General features: G+C 39.9%; 2 protein-coding genes across 4 annotated transcripts in view; one reads left to right on the forward strand and one right to left on the reverse strand.

The window, feature by feature from the left end:
* Nucleotides 1-3,485, forward strand: part of KDM1B (lysine (K)-specific demethylase 1B) — a 56,654-nt gene extending 53,169 nt beyond the window's left edge. For all 3 annotated transcript variants that reach the window (XM_012732956.1, XM_012732957.1, XM_012732958.1), the window contains one exon: nucleotides 1,581-3,485. In XM_012732956.1, the coding sequence (XP_012588410.1) occupies nucleotides 1,581-1,664 (84 nt within the window). In that variant the 3' untranslated portion in view covers nucleotides 1,665-3,485. The remainder of the gene's footprint in view (nucleotides 1-1,580) is intronic.
* A 1,149-nt stretch (nucleotides 3,486-4,634) lies between these two features.
* Nucleotides 4,635-19,168, reverse strand: part of DEK (DEK proto-oncogene) — a 27,467-nt gene continuing 12,933 nt past the window's right edge. The window contains exons 7-10 of the mRNA XM_004693308.2: nucleotides 9,900-10,035; nucleotides 9,200-9,348; nucleotides 6,517-6,585; nucleotides 4,635-6,121 (exon numbers count right to left, since the gene is read on the reverse strand). Coding sequence (XP_004693365.1) covers nucleotides 6,110-6,121; nucleotides 6,517-6,585; nucleotides 9,200-9,348; nucleotides 9,900-10,035 — 366 coding nt within the window. The 3' untranslated portion in view covers nucleotides 4,635-6,109. The remainder of the gene's footprint in view (nucleotides 6,122-6,516; nucleotides 6,586-9,199; nucleotides 9,349-9,899; nucleotides 10,036-19,168) is intronic.

Here is a 19,168-nt window from a genome sequence, read left to right on the forward strand (position 1 = left end):
TGCTTTGTACCTCACCCCTGCTTTGCACCTCTGATCTCCTGGGATTGTAGCAGGTAGGTGGGGAACCTGGGACTGACCAGCTTGCTCTTTGTAGCTAATAAATCAATGCTCAGTTTTCACTTACAACAAACCTCTGCTGCCACAGTGCCTACTGCCTCCAAAACCTGAGATTTTAAAAGGTTCTTTGGGGTGAATTGGCTTGCTTTTTGTTATGGTCCCACCCCACTCTCCCAAGCCCCCAAATTAGGAAGATTGAAGTGAATTCTCAGCACTCTCCCTCCACGTTCATACTTTGTGTTTTACAGTTTTGGGTTACACTCATTTTATCTAGTGTTTTCACTTTTTTCTCTTCATTTTTGAGTGATTACAAAACAATGTCAGGAAGCCCAAGCTATCTTTAGTTAATCCTTGGCCTGTCAAGAGCCAGCTTTGCAGGAACAGAGCTGCTGGCTGCATGCCAGGGACAAGTGTCAGCAGCTTCCAAGAGGTGGCTCCTTAGGCTGATGTGCCTCTGGGTTACGAGCAGGCTTAGACTTCTTTTGCTTTCTGTAGTGCTGCTACCATTGTTACCTCACCTTATAAAAACCCTTGTTTTGAGGGAGGTGTCTGTCACTCTGCCACTCTCCTGCTGCTAGTCATTGTGTTCCTACAGAACTTCTGCTTCCCCCTTGATTCAAGCTTGGCATTTTGGATATCTCCTCTTCCACCCCAGCCAGCCTTGTAGGCAACATGGGACATAAATTAGTTCACATAGATCTTCTCCTTTTTTCTTACCCTCATTTCCCATCACCTGCCCAACTCCACTTCAGCCATCTTCCAAAACCACATTTCTGACCTTGTCATTTCTTCCCAGTAGCCACTGATTCGAGCCTCCTACACTCTGCCCCAGTTTGCTGCTGCTTCTTGGAAGTGAGCTTCTCTTCCCATCAATAATCTTTTTGCTTCCTCCCAATTCAATAACCATCACCTTTGTATCTTTTCCTTCCCCTTGAGGTAATCTATCCTTTATCCTTGACTACCTACTTGTCTGACAGGAGGGACTGTGTCCTATTCATTTATATATATATGTAATATTTATAAATATTTATATATATAGATAGAGTGGGGAGATGAACAGGTAGATAACTAAAATACACTGCCGAGGGGGGGCAGAGTAGCAGGTGAGACAGGAGAGGTCTGCTGTGCCATGTGGGTCAGCTCCCTGGCCAGGGATTGAACTCATGCCTCAGTGTCTGGCTATAGCTCGATAGCTCTAAAACTTTAACCCCTATGCCACCAGGGAGGCCCATGTCCTATTCTCTATTCCCATACCTGGCATATACAGATATGTTCATGAATGGCACAGTATTTCACAGAAGTGCTGAATCTCACAGAAGGAGTGAATTTGGTGAAGCTTGGTGAGACTGCTAGAAAGATCTAAGTGTTGTGATGGATGAGTGGTGTTAATTAAGTTACACACACAGGAGCAGTATAGAATCAGCCAATTTAGGAGGACCAGGAAAGTAGAAGCTTGTATTATCTTGATAATCATGTAAATTCCTCACATGTGGTCTCAAATTATGCAATTCTTTTCTTTACAGGCAACAAACAGGCATTTCCCACAGACTGTTACAGGGGCCTACTTGAGTGGCGTTCGAGAAGCAAGCAAGATAGCAGCATTTTAAAAAGAATTTTGACCCAGCTTTTGTGGGTACCCCAAATAGGGAATTTTGAAACACGTTAAACCTCACTTTAAGAAAATCAAACAGACACCCCTCTGGATAGAAAATTAAAATGTCCCCGAGATGATGTGATCATGGAAGCCATTACACCATCCTGAGAGCACTAGCCTCAAGAATCCTTTTGTGAGCACTTAATTTTCCACAGATATGACTAGTGCTTTGTCATCTTGATTGCAGAATGTAACAAAATAGAACCGTAAGATTTGGGGTATTTTTTTCCATGACTGAAAGATTCCCTTCAAATTTGACATTTTATTTGGTTGCTCAATTTTCACACATTGAGAAACGAAGTCAGGCAGGCAGGAATCACTTCAAGCAGATAAAGCCATGTATTTTCTTCTTTGACAATTATTTGTCAGTATCTTTACCAATGAGCCTTAAGATTTTTATATTAGCTCCAAAATCAAGTTTTTACTTACAATTTAGATAGGAATCTCCTTTTTGGATACACCACAAACTCTTCAAAGGTAAATGAAGCATTTAGAGTATTTTATATAGTATGTATTTCTTCCCACTGAGTGTTCAGAAGGAAATCTAAATTCAGGTATCTTTTATGCTAGATTTGGGCACTCATTAGCAAACAAGCAAAATTTTCAATTCTTTACACATATAGATGTTCTTTCAAGAAGGGGTAGATGGTGTGTTCTCATACTTTTGACTAAAATATGGCTATTTTCTTAGAGCCAAATTTAGGTAGATGGCACCTTTTAAATAGCCTTAATTTTGGCAACTGCTGGCAAAAACGATCTTGTCAGGTAATTTAATAAAAGCCTCTCCCAAATGCCTCTTGGGTTGAATTTCCAGTAATATTTTTAAAATTGTTTTCAGTATTCCATAGGCAGGCCCACTGGAAAACTGAAAAAAAAAAAAAAAGTGACATCCTGGTAAATATTACACTGTATAAGCCATATCTTAGCCTGAGAACATGGCAAAGTTGTTACTTTCTCTTTTTCACTAATGGCAAAAAGTCATTGAAAAAAACATTCATTTCAGGTTCTTCAGGATGCTGATCTTGCCAAGAAACTTCAGTGTATAGGTTAGAAAGATGGATAACTTAAGTGCTTTTGTTTTAAAAAGTCTTTTAACAATTCAATTATTTTGGTCTGCTGATAAAAAGGGACACTCAAAATGACTTAAGGTCACTTTTCAAAATATTAAGTATTTTTAAAAATTTTATCTTAAGTCAGCTTATAAGTAGAAAGTGTTTGATGTAAAGAATGTATGGTGAACTTCAGAGTTCAGGCACACCTAACTCCCCATCAAAGTAGGATACAAACAAAAGAAAGCAAATAGTGATTACTAGCTTCAAAGCTAAATGCAGAAAAATGGTGAAATTTAGGTTATCTGATGAGACTCATTGGTACTGACTGGGAAGTATTGTTTTAAAGTGCTATATATTAAAATGCTGAAGAATAGCATGTGTGAAGTGATAAATGCAAAGATACTAAGTTTGAAATGGTCCACAGTAAATTATTGCTTTAGTCTCTGGGCACTTAAAACTTGTACTGTGCTACAAGCAAACTAGAAAAAGATCTACATAATCTGTATGTTCAGAACAATCTTCACTTCCTCTCTCTAGTGGCATACATCATTTGATATTTTGTTCAAGGAACCACTGTACTTTTCTTTCATTCTTGGATGACTTTTGAATGTTCTTCACTGTCATCTGAAGATTTTGTAATTGAGTGGCAGTAAATCTACGTTTTAAACTGCAGATTGTCAGATGTTTGTGTAAAACTGCTTAATAAAAACTGGACTTGTTTTTCAAATACTGTGTGCTGTGGTCAACGACAGTAAACTGCATCTTCACCAAGAACTGAGGGGATAAACCCCCTCATCTCCAAAACCTCTTCAGAATATCAGGTTTTCCCCATTATGCTGTACCCATTACCAGTAAGAACTGTTAACTTTAATCAGCTTTGTAGTTTTGTGAGCTTGTTTCAAGTAACTTTAATCAGCTTTATAGTTTTGTGAGCTTGTTTCAAGTTGTCCCTAACGATATTTCTGTAGTGACTTCACTCGAAATAAAAGCATATTCCTACTGAAAAGCACTTCAAGCAACACAGGGTATGAGATGGCTAAATCCCTGGTCTCAATCTTTACGTGGAGAATGGGGTAAATACCGTAGAAAGCACAGCCCAAGAGGGGGGACCCCCCCAGTGGCTCAAGCGGTAAGCCGGCATCGCCGAAACCACCGCGGCACGAGCTCGATCCCCGGTCAGGGGCCCGAAACCACCGCGGCACGAGCTCGATCCCCGGCCAGGGGCCTGCGCCATAACCGGCAGCAGGCCCCTCCCGTTTTAGCCAACAGGCGCGCTCGACCCCGACCTCTACCGCCACCTCCCGGCCGATCCAACACAAAGCCCCGGCCGCCCGGCCGCCCGGCCGCAGCCGGCAAGAGCCCACATCCCAGGCCAGCAAGATCCAAGACATCCCGACCTCTACCGCCACCTCCCGGCCGATCCAACACAAAGCCCCGGCCGCCCGGCCGCCCGGCCGCAGCCGGCAAGAGCCCACACCCCAGGCCAGCAAGACCCATGCCCAAGAGATCCCGCCCCAGCCAGGAATGATCCAGGAACCGGCAACACGAGGATCCCGCTACACGAAGCAGGCCCGCAGCCAGGAACCCGCAACACAAAGCAGGTCCGCACCCCACAAGGCACACCATCCCATCCTAGCCAACCCACCCAAAGCACCCCACAAGGCACACCATCCCATCCTAGCCAACCCACCCAAAGCACCCCCACTCCCAACCCCGGCTGCACCCCAGGCCCCGCATCATAAAATCCCCCAAAAGAAACCACAAGACTAGATCATTGATTTATTAAAACCTCTTAAAAGAAAACACGAGACCAGAACAGATTTATTAAAATATTTTAAAAGAAAGCATAACACAAGACTAGGTCATTGATTTATTACTTTTATTGACAAGGTTTATAGGAACAAATTATATATTTAAAATCATAAGCCAATTCTTAGTTTAGATTTTTAGTCCATTCATCTGTAGTATGTATACTCTAAGGTCTTAACCTTTTATCAAGAAACAAGTCAAACCTGTGGAAATACTATCAACATTTATATCACTTTTATTTCTGTTCTATGATGCAAATATTTTACCTTAGCCGCCCAATTGGTTTATGAAAGGCCTAATTTTTTTCAAACTGCATGTTTAATTCCAGATTATTTAATAAACTGATTAAGACAACATAAAAGAATTATCCTCATTAAGGAGTGGTCCTGTTGATCACCTAGAGTCTTGATTGGCCAAAATTTAAAATCCAACAGCCCGGATTCCACAAACAAGTTAAGTTTCTTTATATTACCATTTTTGAGAAGTGTTTTGTCAGAGCTACCCACTACTGTCCCCAGATTATCTTCTGCAATTACACTGGCTACTTCTACCACAATCAGAAAGGTGGTCAAGTTTTCTATAAACATCAGCATTTTACTTGGGCAAAAGCAGTTAAAAGCAGGTAATAAAAATCATTTATTTCTCATAAGCCTCATGTGCTTGTATTTAATCCCACTCTTTGTCCAAAAAAGTTTTGATGTGTTGATTTTGCACTACTTTAAATATAAAATACATCTACAGACACTGTTGCAGAATTATCACTACACTAGAGTGACACTTTCGAGGCAAAGCAGAGAACTGTTCTGTCAGTGCTTCTCTCGCCCTGACTTTCACTGCGGTCACACCTTCTGGCTGAACACTGATATGCAATGGTTTATAACTGTAAAGGTGTCTACCTATGAGTTTAAAAATTGATCTGCACAAAAGAAATTAAAAAACTTTATATACAACAAATTTGTTTTTAAAAATACAAAAATAACATCTGTCACTTCTGACATGCTGACAATTTGACATATATACACATGCAGGAGAAAAGTTCTGATTTAGTCATCTGGGCAGCTGAAGCCTGGGTATTTTAAATATGATGAACACACCGCCACTGAGTTTTACACTGACAGAGATGTGTATTCAAAATATTTCATATACTAAATACTGCAATAATCTCTGCATGTATAAATGCCAGTTATAATAGTTTCTGTACTACCTGATTAAAAGTATGCCTTTAGCTAATATAGTAAGTGCACTAAAAACTACAACAGTTATCTACGACCTTATATAAAGAATTTTGAAATGTACAAAATGACTATAAAAGCAAGAAACAATTACTGCCATGCAAAATTTTAAACTAAAAACTGCATAGAAATGCAATTTTAAAAGGCAAACAAATTTACATAACACTCAAGATAAAAAGGTCTTCGCTAAGTTCGACCAACACAATGCTTGCAAGGATTTAAAAAAAGGAAATACATTCTCTCTGCTGGTATAACGGTATAAATCAGATCCTTAAATCCATGGAACAAGTCATCTGTCCGCGCTCTCAAGAGATCAGCTGTAATGAAATACATATGTTATTTTCCACATCACACACATAAGCTCACTTAGAACCCTACTTCAGCTGCCCCTTTACTATGACCTTAGGAAACCAGCCGAGACCAGTGCGACCGTGGAATCCACCTGCTGGCGCTGGCGCCTGCTTGTCCCACAGAGGTGGCCCACAAGGCCCAGCGGCCCAGCATGCAAGGAGACGGGGGCCCTGACCTGAGGTCAGGTTCAGACTAAACCCTAAACTGGAAATGAAATTTAGACCCGTCTGTTTTGAAGAACTCAGGGTCAATGTGATCCTTAGCGGCATGAAAATCATGAAAAAGATGCTTGCATTTGATATCTACAATCTCTCATCTCTGATGCCCAAAGTGTCCAAAGAAAGGAAAGATGGATATTTACCTCTTTAACAGTTGTTTTAATGAAATCTTTTCTTTCAGTTAAATCATAAGCGGGATAATTTTCATAAACCTATAGTGGAAAATGGGAAAAAATTGGGGTAGATTTAAAAATCCAATGTGGTCTAACTTTAGATAAAGAGATGCACAGATGCCCTCATCTGCACCAGGATACCAACAGGTCTCTGGTTCACCATCTCGAATCCCAAGGCAGTGAGTGGTTCCCATAGTGGGTACAGAGCAGACAGCAAACCAGCATGCAGGCGGTCAGCATTTTATAAACACAAGCATCAGTTAATTAGTTAACAGAACTGCGGCTCTTAAGTGGACTAAGTTCTTTATACTGCAAGTTATTTGCCAGGTACTTTGGAGAAATCCTTCTCTCGTACATCATCCCAACACTATTTCTGACTCCACCACTTGAACTCCACTGCTCAGTTTCTTCCCAAAGTTCTGCCAATGTGATCCCAGTGGTTCCCCGAGCCCTACTCCCAGAATCGTGTTCTCTAAAGTCCCCCTCTGTGAATTTCATACCTGCTGCGGGACTTCACACTGGCTTCTGGCCCTGACTCTTCACATGCCTACCACCCGTAAGCTCCCTGCCAACTTCACGTCCACAATACTGTCCAAAGTCAGCAAACTTCTCCTGTACAGAACTAGAGTTAAGTGGTTTCAGCTTTTCCAGCAACAGTTGCTGCCACAACTAAGCCACTGTAGCATGAGAGTGGTCATAGACAATCCTTCAATGAAGGTGTGGCCGTGTTACAGAAGCACTTGGAGAGATGGATGCTCAGTTTGCCAACCTCTGCAAATACTGTGAAGTACTAGAGCTGTTTGGCCTTTGTTCATTCTCAGCAAAACCCCTCCTCTGTGGTTAAGCCTAGACAAAAGAGTGCTGCAGGAAAACATAACAATTTGAAGGCTGGCTGCTTTATGCACATGCATTTGAAGGTTTTTCCATGTTCTTTTGAACTGCTACAGAGCATTCCAGAAATATGGATGTACCAATTTAGTTACCTATGGATGGCCATTTAGGCTGTTTAATTTTTCAATATCACAAACATGCTGAACATGACTATAATCATTTCGTACAGATGTGACTGTCTTTAGGATAGACCTAGAAATTGAATGGCTAGGTAAAGGCAGTATCTATTCCCCAAAGAAGATACAACTTAGTGAGTACCCTTTCCCCTCTAAGGTAAGTAGATCTGCAAAACTCTGGCAGTCTGTCATGATCTCTGAGAAGAGGGTCCTTCTAACTCGTCCACAATCACATTAAATTAATAACTATTACTCACAGTCACTATCTGTCAGTTATGTGAATGCATCGATGTTCCTAATTTATGAACAGCTCCTGTCCTAAGACTTCCTCCCAGAAGCTGTTCAGATTCCAGAACCCACGCCCCAGCAGGCGCTTTCTGCCCTGAGGTATGGCGCATCTTGCTTGCCTCAGACACAGGCAGCACACACTGTCCCTGACTTACCCAAACAGCTGTCTCCCTCTGGTTCACCACCCCAGGACCCTAAAACCATCTACCTCTTAAATATCTATTTAAGTGGCCGGGGTAGAGGCTCAGTAAATACTGACTGAATAATCAATGCCTTACAAAGTACAGGCTATTTGATCTTCGGTACATTTCAAATTTCAGCTGACTTTAGCATAAAAAAAAAGTTGATTCTTAAATCTGCCGATTTTATGTATACAATTCCTATGGAATCACATTCAAAAGTAGATCATTGGGGCCTCCCGGGTGGTGCGGGGGTTAAAGTCTCAGTGTTATCAAGCTTATCGCCAGCCACTGTGGCCTGAGTTCGATCTAGCCAGGGAGTTGACCCCCATGGCACAGGAGACCACTCCTCTTTGGCTCCCTGCTCCCTCAACAGTGGATTCCAGTAGGACCCAACTGCTCTGCCTTCCACTCTCTGGTGAATCCTCTGACACCCCTGAATCTCTGGCCTACACCCCAGTTCTTGTATGTATATACATAAATTTAGAGAAATACTTAAAAAACAAAATAAAAAATTAAAGCACCTTATTTCCGGAGAAGCATTAGAACCTCATGGAAATTTTGTGCCAAGAACCTAATCCAGAACATCTCATTTACTATGGCAACAGTGAAAATAAGGTAGCCCATGAGTTTGACTTTATTTAAAAATTACAAATTCTAAAGATCCATCAATAAAAACCATTCCCCATCAGGAAAAATTTCCTATACAGGACAGAATGCAGCACTTGCTATGATTTATGAGGTAACTCCAGAAACTTTAAAAATGTTCAGGGGCCCAGCGGGTGGCACAGCGGGTTAAAGCACAGCACTAAGAAGCTAACGCCATTTAAGCATGAGTTTGATCCCCACCCTCCCCGGAGGTAATTCCACATGGCAGGTAATTCCACATGGCGCGGCAGACCTCTCCTGACCCACCCACTGCTCCCCTCAACAATGTACTTAGTTGATCTGCCTGTTCTGCTCCCCCCTGTCTCTGGTGAATCCTCTCACCGCCCCACATCTCTGGCCTGTATCCCAGTTCTGCATGAAAAATAAATAAATCTCTAAAAAATAATAATAATACAATAAATTTTTTAAAAAATGTTCAATGAATGCACACAAGAATCTTACTTTGAATTAAGGAATGTGTGAAAGAATTTTTAAATATAAGCAAAATATTCTAAGCATTTGTCCAATTACCTCTTTGCAAATCTGCTTCATTGTGACTTCCTCCAAGTTAGCATTGGCCAATAATTTCTTTACTGTTTCTTTCAACTCTTCATCTGTAGGAGGTTTCTTCAATTTTTTAATTAAAGGTTCATCATCTGAGCTATCCTCAGATTCACTTTCTAAAAACAAGATGTTATTACACATGAATTAAAATTTTTCTTACAAAGAAAAACAACATTGAGCAATATCCTGTAAGCACTGAAAAGGGTAATAGGTAAAAAAAAACAAAATCAAGGTCCTCCCTGGTGGCACAGCGGGTTAAAGCACTGCAAAAGAAGTTTAAGCCACTTCCGCACGAATTCGATCACCGCCTGCCCCGAGGAGATCCACATGGCGCAGCAGACCTCTCCTGACCCGCCCGCTGCTCCCTTCAGCAGCATATTTCAGTCAGTCTGCCTGTTCTGCTCCCCACTCTGTCCCTGGTGAATCCTCTCACCCTCCGCATCTCTGGCCTGTACCCCAGTTCTGTATGAATAAATAAATCTTTAAAAATATATATATATAAAACATGCATTGAAGGGTTTCTCAATTTTGAAAAACTATGACTATAAAAAACTGTTAATGCTATGTAACCACCAATATTCTTATCTGCCTATTTCCCACACACTTAAAAACTATGTTAGAACAGATAAGCTACACGTTACCACACAGTGCATCACACCTGACATACCTTTTCTGGAACTGTTCTGGTTCTTCTTGGTGGTGCTGCTGTCTGCCTTCTTCACATTAGCACTTTTCACTGATTTTTTACTTTTAGAAGTGGCTTTCTGTTTGGGTTTCTCCTTTTTAGATATCTTTTTTGGTGGCTGTTGAAAAGTAACACACAGATTGTCATCCCTCTTTTAATTCTCAATTTAAGAAAAAACTAATGTATTAAGTATCACCAATGAAAATCACCTTACCATTTTTTGAGATGAAAAAAAAAAAAAGCTCAACAATTTTGTCAAGACTAGTCCAGCAGTCCATATGTGAACAAGAATCAATCACTAGAAATAACAGGTATTAGTTATGTGTACTCTATGTACTACCTTAATCTTGAAAAAAGAACTCTAAAACCTAGGGATTGGCATTGTTAATTATTATCAGTCTCAAATAAGTCCCAGGATGACAGGGATTTTTGACCTTTATGTTCACTGATGAATCTGTAACTCCTAAATTAATGCAGAGTGTACAGTAGTTGCTCAATAAGTTTTTGGAAATAGATGAAGCTGTATGTTCATACTCATATTACAAACTAAAATCAAATATGTGAAATTCAAACAAATCTGACTCCAGAACCAGTTTTCTCATACTGACTCAGCTGATACAACAAAGTTGTATACAAATGAACTCTAGAAGACAAAATTATAGTTACTTTGCCTTCAAAGTAACTATACATCCAAAATGTAATTAGCATTCTCAAAAGACATCCTATAAACAAAAACCACAGGACAACCTAAAACCTTACCTGTACATACCAAAAATACTGCAAACCCTTTCTGATAGGCAGTCTTAGTGCAAATGCTTTATATATTAAAGATCCTAATTTGACCCTTACAAAAAAAAAGATTAGTGGCTGGCAATAGCTTGACAGTGCTGAGACTTTAACCCCTGAACCACTAGGGAGGCCCTGACCTTTTTTCCCCCTTAATATTTATTTATGCAGACAAGAACTGGGGTACAGGCCAGAGATGTGTGGGTAGTAAGAAGATTCACTGAGTCAGAGCAGGAAGCCGAACAGGTAGATCGACTGAAAAACACTGCTGAGGGGAGGAGCAGGTGGATCAGGAGAGGTCTGCTGCATCATGTGGGTCAGCTCCCTGGCCTGAGATTGAACTCCTGCTGCAATGGTTGGTGATAACATCATAGTGCTGCGCTTTAACCCCTTGCGCCACCAGGGAGGGCCCTGGACTTATCCTTAAGAAAAATTAAAGTGTACAGACCAATTTGTTCAAAAGTTATTTGGACTCAGCTATTTCTAAGTGCAGTTCATTTTCATCTCTATCATCCTTCTTGCTACAAAACTAGCACTACAAGCCTAATATCATCCTGCACTAACAATATACTGTTGGCTAGGAACCAGTTGCCTTTCCTCATTTATCTGCCACCAAAAATGCATTTAAGAGGTGCCAAGGTGCTGATGTTTCTAATAGTTAAGTGTAGATTTAGCAATGGAGTTTTGTTATTCATTGGGCATTTTTGCTTATTTCCTACTTTTCAAATGTACTCCAGAGTGTGGGGAGGGAGGGGGCTTGCTGAAAACATAACAATGACTCATCAGTATTCTGTGCATAAGTTTTAAGTTTATTAAGGATCCACCTAATTCTTAAGAACCATGCTAGGGGCCGTTCCTGGTAGCACTACGCATTAAAGCACAGCACTGTGGAGCTATTGCAGCCACTGCAACAGGTTGATCCCCGGCCAGGGAGCTGACCCACATGGAGTGGCAGACCTCTCCGACACGAATGCTGCTCCCCTCAGCAGTGTAATTCAGTTAATCTGCCTGTTCTGCTCCCACTCTGTCTCGGGTGAAGCCTCTCACCACTCCCGCACCTTTGAACTATACCCCAGTTCTGTATGCATAAATATTTTTAAAAAAAATACTATTCTTTGAAAGGGAGTACTGAAAATTCATAATTTCTGTTGGTGCACTTAATACACAAAATAGCAAGTATTTACTCATTACTTTCTAGTCCAATAAAATCTGGATATGTATGTCATTCAAATACTCTACAAGACACTAATCAGAGACTGTAGGGAAGATGTGAAAGAGATAACAACATTGTAAGCATTTATTTCTTAATGCCCCTTCAAATTAGGTATTTGAAATAAATCATTGTTCAAAGTAAATCATTGAACCTTAACGCCAAGGCATAATGATGTCATTACAATTTTAGAAAGACACACAACATGGTACCATTTTTAGTAAATTGGGAGCAGAATACTTTCAAGTATAAAAATTTGCAGTAACAAATACAGAATAATTAAACCATCACCATCTATTACAACTGGACACAGAGATTTAGAAGTATAGTCTTTCTATATTTAACATTGCGTTCTGCAGTTTTATAAAGCAGCTTGTCTGTCACAGCATTACAGGTCAAAGTGTGAGCTCCTGAAGAAGGAGGGGGGATTTCAAAGTCCTGCCTCAGGACATCTCGGGGCCTTAGTTTCCGCACCTACAAAGCGAGGGCAATGACAGTGCTTATGGTCTTACGGAGAGTAAATGTATTAATAAACTAAATTACCTTTAGTAATGTCAGACACATAGGAGACGATGCCTACTAGCAATTACCACCATTACAGGCGCTCCCTTCAAAACAGAAATTAACTTTGTAAATTTTTCTCCAATAATTTTTAGTTTCTAAAAAGCTTTAAAATCAAGACAGATACATTCAATTAAAGTAGTGAGGTCAACTTCAGTGACACCAGTGTTAATTAGCCACGTACCACCAGACATACTGTATTACATCAGACAAGCAGGGGCCACCAACACACAAATCCCTTTGTGATAATAATTATGTTATTTATACTGGGCTGCACTTTCATTACTAATCAGTTACAAAATATTTCACGACAAACTAAGGTAGGAGTTCAATAAAGTACCTTAAGATAAATGTCGGTGTGGGGAAATAAGAGAGCTGCCTAGTAAAATAAAATCTGAGAAATTCCTCCCTCGGATTTCATCCTGAGCAGAGGCAAAAGTAACTCACTCACACTGTATGCTTGATCTTGTAGGTGTTAAGAATTACTACCCTGAAGTGATTCTACTCTGAAATTATTAGATATTGAAGCAAAATAAAATTTGGAAATTGGGGTATCTCCAAGGACAGATCTCAGTGGACAATTTTTTGCACTTAAGGAAATAACAGGTAATCTGGGAATTTGAAAGTAACAGGAAGAAGCCCAGGGAGAGTTAAGAAGGAAAGCTAAGCCATATCCATTTGAACTTCTACATGAATTTCTAAATCTTACATTCACTCCCCCTTCTCTAGTGAGGAAAAATTCCCTCTTCATTCTAAACTCAACAATCACTTCTCTAAACCTCTCAGAACTCCCAATCTGAGTGACCCACGTCCCAGAGAATGGCCTGCACTTAATCTCCAGCTACTTTGTGGAAGGCATTAATCTCATAGGAGCTGAAAAAGGCAAAACAAAATTGTCTTACTACACATAAGGAAACTGTGAGCAAGCCATCAAATGAGTCAGCAGTCAGTGAGAAACTTTCAGCCCAGTATGTCCTCCCTATTAGTAATTTATAGAAAAGATTAAGACGTACTCTATTTCAGACGAGACTACTGAACTACTGAATGACAGACGTGTACAGGAACAGTCTGGGCAATTCATATTCCAAATCCTGTGAGTTCCAGGATGCATCCTTTAGATTTTTTTTTTTTTAAGTGGCCTTGGTGTAATCCAATTTTGTATACAGATTTTCTCCAAATTCCTTTCCTTTGCTGTGCTAATCTCTTGTTTATTAACTACTTGAGAAGTTTCTGTCTGGATCTTTGCTCCCCATGGGCCTGACAAAGAGGTAAACACAACTTTCTAAACCTTCTGAGTTTCCACATTATCTTTTGCATGTTTTTGCTCTTATACTGTTCTAAAATACTATTCTTCTTGTCTTTGGCCTCTCCCCTCCTATCAATTAATCAAACTGCTTATTTGTCTCGTAATCTCCAGTGTAGAACTTAAGATCTGAAAGCTAGCACTTAACAAGTGCTATGGAATCATTTGAAGAACTGAGATGGGAAAAAAAATCTGTGCAGTAGATAATCCTCACGGATCTATTCCAACCCTCAGGTTCTATTTCATTAGCCTCATTCTGCTAAGACAACCATTTTCTATTAGCAGTTAATCAAAACTTTCTATTGTTGTGGAGAACTAGGATGTAGGCTAGAGGTGCAAGGAAAGAGAGGATTCACCAGAGACAGAGTAGGGAGCAGGACAGGCAGGCTGAAATACACTGTTGAGGGGAGCAGCAGGGAGACAGGAGAAGTCTGCTGTGCCATGTGGTTTATTTAGCTCCCTGGCCAAGGGTCAAACTCAGAAGAGATAGCATAGAGACTTAACCTGTAGGCCACCACAGAGGCCTTAGTCTAACTTCTTGATTTAGTATAGTTCAGCTGCTAACTTTCCTATTACAGATTCTACACTGAAGGAAAAAACAGCACTATTAAAAATCACTAATGGTGGGACCAGGGCATATATATTCAAAACTTCCAGTGAGTAACCTAGCTATACCTAGAAATTTATGGTATAGTCTGTATTTTCCTCATTTTGTGTTTTAAAAAAGGAAAAAATCATTCTTAGCTTCTAAGCTATACAAAAACCACAGCCACAAGCTGGATCCGTACAGGTGAGGTCATCAAAGCTTGCCAACTCCTCGTCTAGAGTTTGAATTACTGGAGATACAGGGAAAAGCCACGAACCAGTTAAGACAAACATCAGGGTAATTTATCAAATTATACACTTACATCAGTATTTTTCAGTTTTAAACCCGTATTAGCTTTCCTAGAGCTATGCTTAAAATCAGATTGGGATCCACATCAGCAGTTCTATATGGAGAACTCCAAAAACAAATATATGGACTAAAAACTCTAGAAATAGTATAGACAATGCTCTAAAAAAATATGGTATAACCTCCAAGTACAAAGATGAGTGCGTGTCATCTCACATTAAGTCAAGACGAAATGAGATGTTAAAAGTGCACGGCCTGTCCTAGACTTAGCAGTTTGCTCCTTATACGGCTCAACAAATGCACCACGGTGATGGCACTTCTCCCCAGGTCGATCCAGTTCTCAAAGGCAGAGGCCATTTGTTTTGGAAAATGTTCTAGCAGAAAAGGACAATCATTCTGCATAAGAATGACTCTATCCCCAAAGGCAGTATTATTTACACAATGCTCAACTTCATGGATTCTCTGGTGTGGTTTCAATGTACACTGTTACAATACCATGTCTCACTGCTTTACTTCTGGGCTTAACCACAAAAGAGTGTATGTCAAAGGTACCCTGCATTTTCCCACACACTCCACCCTCATCTTTGTTTGCATGTCCAAACTTCCTTACAACTCCTAAGGTCAATTTCAACTGACACTTCTTCCATTTCTCGCCAAAGCCTTTCCTCGTCAACAGACAAGGCAACTGCATGACTGGCGACATACAATCACATCAGATTACATTAGATAGTAAGTACGGGTTCCCTACTTTAAAGCACCTTTGAATTATTCTGAAGGGCCTGCCTGGTGGGCAAGGGGTTATTAAGTCTCAACATAATCAAGCTACTGGCAGCCATGCAGCACCAGTTCGATCCCCTGCCAGGGAGCTGACCCACATGGCACAGCAGACCTCTCCTGACCTACCCACTGCTCCCTTCAGCAGTGTATTTCGGTCAATCTGCCTGTTCTGCTCCTCACTCTGTCTCTGGTGAATCCTCTCACGCCTCCATACCTCTGGCCTGTATCCCCATTCTTGTATGCATAAGTGTTTAAAAAGGAATAAAATATTAAGAAAAACTTTGTTATTAAACCGTCTTTGCCATTATAAAAGAAAAATACTGGAGATATTAACAACAATAATAATCATTTTGTAATTTAGGACTTGGGTTCTTCAACAAAATGTACAGGAAAAAATAAAGTTAATGAATTAAAAAAAAAAAACTAGCTTTGAAATTGTTATAGTTTTTAAGATTCTTGCTCCCTGTTTTGAATATGCTATGAGTGGTTCAATCAGGACCATCCAATAATATAAGTATTTTTAACATGCTAAAGAAAAAAATAAAAAAGACTGCTGCTATACTGTAAATTTTTTGAAGATTAATATAAAATTTGAAAGGGACTTCCCATATAGAAATTTATGGCAAGGTATCAACTACACCTTGAAGGTATAGCCAGAGGAATGATGCAAGTACTTTTTGAAGGAAGGCAAAAAAAAAAAAAAAAAAAGGAGCAAAAAAACAAAAAACACCTTTGGAGAAAAGGCTTACCTATCTTTTATAGGCAGCAGGGCTCTTGAAGGAGGGTCTCCAAAAAAGACGCCTGTCACAGAGCCAGAATCCTGTCCTCACCGCAGAAAGGTTGTACTGGGTGAACAGATGAACAAAATAAAAATTAGCTTACAATACACTATTCTTTTAACAACTTGGCTGAGAAAACCCATGAATGCCAAGAGTAAAGAATGTGCAAGGCTTGTAAGGTTTTAAGATTGTGAATTCAAGTGTAAGTCTAAATCTTTCTTACTGTGGTGACCACTCAACTTTGCCTTCCAACAAAAGGTTTCATAAGCACGTTTGTATTTCCTCTGATCAAGTGATGGTGCAATTTTTTCTTTTCAAAACATAGCTTTCAGAGTCACCTTCCCACCACCTGCCAAATCATTCTTCCAGCAGTCCATATATATAAAGCTATCAAAAATCACAGTCATGGTTTTCCTATCTGGCCAACAGAGGCTGGAAAGACAGCACCTGGTCTGTTTCCCTGTAGCGAGAGATAGCCAGGTAGCAAAAGTTCTAGCCAAAGTGATGGGCAATGAAATGTATGCTGGAAGACAGAGTATGTGGAGGGAAACCAAACGCTCACTAGGAAAAGCCATTTGCTCTTCCCAAGAACAGGGCTATGTGGCCAAACTGTAAAACCATCTTTTGATCATGAGATTAATGTCACATATGAAGACAGTGGCGCAGGTAGAAAGCAGTGCCCAGATTCTGGACACCTTTGTTGAACTGCTTGTCTATAGGCTTACTGTCATCAAAGAAAAAGGAGCTCCTGTTTTAGATATTAGTAATTTAAGACTTTAAATTTATAGCTAAATACATTCTTAATACACATGGGAATAAGGAAAAATTCTAAATACCCCCCAAAAAATCCAGCTTGTTTTATATATTCCTAGATATAACAGTGCCAAAATGCTAAGAAAAACCGTGGGGGGTAGGAGAGAATAGGCTAAGACAAGAAATTAAACATATTTTTAAAAGTGTAAGTGTTTGCATAGCAGGAGTATATAACGGACCAGGGGAGAAAATAATAATAATAAACTATATGCCAGAGACATTTTACTGGGGTACAGTGGGGAATGGGATCAAAAATGAGGTGTGTGTGTGTGCGCACACGCACAGGACTATGGTATTGGCACACGGGTGAACTGCTGGTGGGAAGCCCACAGGGATTATAATTGAGATGGAAAAAAGGCACAAAATGATATAAAAATAAACTATTATATTATTATGATTATTATATTATTTTAAAAAAAAAAGTATAAGAGTGTTCGGCCTATTTTCTCCAGCGGGGAAGCACTACTTCCTTTCTGTCTGTGCTCTCCTGCAATTTCTTTGGAGTTGGGGGCCTCAGTGGGGTTGAGTCTCAGTGGTATTACCACTACAGCCTGAGTTCAACCCCCCAATAAGGGAGCTGACTCACATGGCGCAGCAGACCTCTACTGACCCACCCGCTGCTCCTCTCAGCAGTGTACTTCAGTAGATCCACCTGTTCCAATCTGTCTTTGGTGAATCCTCTCACACCCACACCTCTGTTCTACACAAAATAAAATTAAAAAACAAACAAACAAAAAAAACACCACCTAGTGCCAATTACTCACCTTCCTTCAGACGCAAAATATACTGAGGTATTTATGAGATACTGGATTTGTCTAACAGTCCTTAAATTATGAACCATTTTATATGTTCCTTTATAGAAGTCTTCATTACATTAAAATAAGCATGGATTTTAATATCTCAAGACAAATACACACAACACAGACCCACAGAAATATAAAATCAAAGTTCACTACATCTTTATTCCCTAAACTTGAAAGTCTTCATAGCAATAAAGAATACCTACACTTTCTGGAAGATTTATCAGGAATAAAAAATAAGTATTTCTCACTACAGATTATGAAGGCTTATTTTATGTAGTCAGTCAATATCAGAAAATAGAAAACAGAACATCATGACCTAACTTTCATACTGTGTGACTTTATATACTCAATGTCTGTATAATCCTTGTGTTTTCTTTCTTTCCTCCTGTGGATTGTCATCAGTGGACCTGGGTTACTAGCAAGCGATCCTTGTTTGTGGCCTGTATGAGGCTTTTTGATTTCTGGGTGGGCAATTCCATTTGTGATTATTATCCAGGAAACACTAAAGTTATGTCACATTATCTACATTCAGAGGGCAACTAACCCTACATAGAACAATGAGTGAGAGAATATAAAATATCCTCACTTTTGAAACTGTCCCTTGTTAATGACAGAAAGAGTGGATTTTTTTTTTTTAATGCTGACTCAGGAATACTATCACTACAAAATTGCCACTATGCACATACATGTTTTCCTCCAAGATATCCATAAAATCTATTTCATAAAACTCTTAGTGCCCAGGGGCCTCCCTGGTGACCTAGGGTTAAAGTGAGCACTTTCATCTCTTTGGCCTGACTCTGATCCCCGCCCCGGAGGTGACCCGCATGGCGCGGCAGCCCTACCCTGACCCTCCTGCTGCTCCCCTCAGCAGTGTGTTTCAGTCCATCTGCCTGCTCTGCTCCCAGCTCTGACTATGGTGAAGCCTCTCACTCCGCTCTACTGCCTGCACCCTTGTTCTTCTGCACAAAATAAAACTTAAAAAACAAACACTGCCTTGGTGATGGGAAACCCGCGGGGATTACAATTGAGATGGGGGGAAAAATGCACAAAATAAACTTATAAAAAAGCAAAACAAAAAAAAAAACACTGCCTACAGATTACTCACCTTCCTTCAGGCCAAAAATACACTGATGCATTTATGGAACACTCGATTTATCGAACATTCTTTGAGTTATGAATCATTTCATATGTAATTTTATTTCATATGTAGTTTTATAAAAGTCTTTATTAAATTAAAATAAACACGGACTTTAAAACCTCAAGACAAACACACACAACACAAATAAACACAAATATAAAATCAGAGTTCACTACATCTTTATTCCCT

This window comes from Condylura cristata, unplaced genomic scaffold, assembly GCF_000260355.1.
Source record: "Condylura cristata isolate star-nosed mole 26May11 unplaced genomic scaffold, ConCri1.0 scaffold00037, whole genome shotgun sequence".
Taxonomy (NCBI): Eukaryota; Metazoa; Chordata; class Mammalia; order Eulipotyphla; family Talpidae; genus Condylura; species Condylura cristata.